Source organism: Mus pahari, chromosome 22, assembly GCF_900095145.1.
Source record: "Mus pahari chromosome 22, PAHARI_EIJ_v1.1, whole genome shotgun sequence".
Lineage (NCBI taxonomy): Eukaryota > Metazoa > Chordata > Mammalia > Rodentia > Muridae > Mus > Mus pahari.
Genome location: NC_034611.1, coordinates 4,069,561 through 4,071,815, shown reverse-complemented (window position 1 = coordinate 4,071,815; position 2,255 = coordinate 4,069,561). Strand labels below are relative to the sequence as shown.

Genomic DNA, 2,255 nt, shown 5'->3' with positions numbered 1-2,255 from the left:
AGAGATGGTTTACAGGTTAAGAACATGTACTCCCATTACAGAAGAGCTGGAGAGATGGTTTACAGGTTAAGAACATGTACTCCCATTACAGAAGACTTGGGTTCTATTTCCTGCACCCAAGTCAGGAAGCTCACAACTGCCTGCAACTCCAGCTCCAGGGGATCTAACACCCTCTTCCGACTTCCATGGGCACTGCACTAATATGCACTCCCAAAACACCTATTATTAAAACATAAAATCTTTAAATAAATGAAAGTTGCAGAGAGGGGTGTAGAGAGAGTAACGCTGTCCGCTAAAGGTCTGCTATAGGATACATGCATGAAGATGCCATCATGGAACCTAGTACATAAACAGTTAGTATATGCTAATACAAACCCTCCACGATGTCTCTCTCTCCCTCTATTTCATCTCAGAGCCAAATGAACATTCCTTAGCATGGTAAAAGAATGGTTTTCTAGATCAAAAGACATCACTCACCTGGATATATAATGTCAGCTTTGACTTTTAGTAAGTCATTTAGGGAGTTCATATAATCATAGAGGTCTTCAAATACTGTCGTCCCTTCTCCTAGGATGCAATCCCCAGAAAAGATGGCATTTTCCTCTTCCAGGAGTAAAGCCATGTGATCATCAGTGTGGCCAGGAGTGTACAAAACTCTAGATAAGAACACAAGTTATGAGCAATAAATCAGCAAGTATGAATTCTTACGCTTGGGGGAAATGTTGAGAAGTGAACAATTCTGTCACCTGTAGACAAGACATCAACACATGCTGCCAAGGAGGGGATTTCATTTTTCCCCAGGGGTTGCTTGTGAAGAACTGACCCCAGACAAATATCTCCTACTCTTAGATCATGTTTCTTATCCAGAAGTACACATTTAATAACATATTTTCTTCTTATTTTATAAATAAGATGATTACAACAAATTTGAAAAACATGAAAGTATAAAAAAGATGAAAATCAAGATTACTCAGAAACAGTACTCTTAGATAAGAACTTAACTTTTCAATTTTGTATGCTAACAATTAAAAAAACAAAACTGTGTGTTTTAAAGTTTTCGTTTACTTCATTGTATTTCTCTACATAATTAAATTTCTATAGGTAAATCCTGAAGCTCTCTACATAATAGCTGGTACAATGCTACATGTTCCAAAAATAAAATTTTACTCTAATAGTATTTATATAAAAATTTTAGAGAAATATATTTGTTTCCACATATTTTAAGTAAGTGTAGAGGCTAGAGCGATGGCTTAGCAGACAGGAGCGCCTGTTGTTCTGGAAGAGGACCAAGGTTTGGGTCCCAGCACTCACTGTGGATTACAAGTCTCTGTGACTCTGAGTACAGGAGAACCCAACACCCTCTTTGGCCCCTGCAAGTGACAGGCATGTATACAGTGCACGTACATACATGAAAGTAAAAGTAAAACAACTCAAACAGATTAAAACACATCAAATAAGGAGCCAATTAATGTCAAGAGTATTTGTAAGCCATATAACTATTTAAAACAATGTGCCTCAGAAACAAAGATAAACAAGCCTTTAGAATAAAATAAAAACCTTAACCAAGTCTAATTATGGATATTAAGAACTTGATTTATGTTTTTCTTTGGTAGTGCAGCCACTAATTTGGTTGCCCAAACTCTAAGCCTGCCAACCACGCTCCTGTAAACAATCCTAACCACCTGCCCTCCCGCAAGCCCACACACCCCGACGGTGGGGCGGCTGGGAAGGGGAGAAAGGATGAGGAAGGAGGGGACTGGTGACAAAAGGAAAGGAGCAGCAGAGTGGGTCAGTAAAAGGGAGGACAGAGTATGTAAGAGGGTGAATATGAGATTATGTAAGTGGGTGTAAATGTCATGATGAAACCCACCCAGGATGAAACCCACCCAGGATGGCCTATAACTAATATTTGGTATCAAAAATCCCCTAAACTTATGAACAGATTATGATACCTTTAAGTAACTAGAAAAATGTCTTTAAGAGCTTTTATTTATATTCACATTAAATTTTATAGCCACACCAACAGTAAATGAGGAGCTAAGTCTAGTTGGTTCTGCAAAGCACCTCTTCATGTCTCAGTCACATGAAGGCTTAACCCTCTGTGCTGGTGCACTCTTCCTGTTTTCCTGGTGCACCGTGAGTCACACTTGCTCTCTGTGCTGCACCGTGAGTCACACTTGCTGTCTATGCGGTGCACCGTGAGTCACACTTGCTGTCTATGCGGTGCACCGTGAGTCACACTTGCTGTCTATGCG

General features: G+C 39.6%; 1 protein-coding gene across 1 annotated transcript in view; it reads right to left on the bottom strand.

Annotated features, from left to right (window-relative positions):
* The window catches only part of Lactb2 (lactamase beta 2), a 33,723-nt gene that overhangs the window by 11,380 nt on the left and 20,088 nt on the right, over window positions 1-2,255 (bottom strand). Inside the window, exon 4 of the mRNA XM_021222331.2 lies at window positions 478-656. Coding sequence (XP_021077990.1) covers window positions 478-656 — 179 coding nt within the window. The remainder of the gene's footprint in view (window positions 1-477; window positions 657-2,255) is intronic.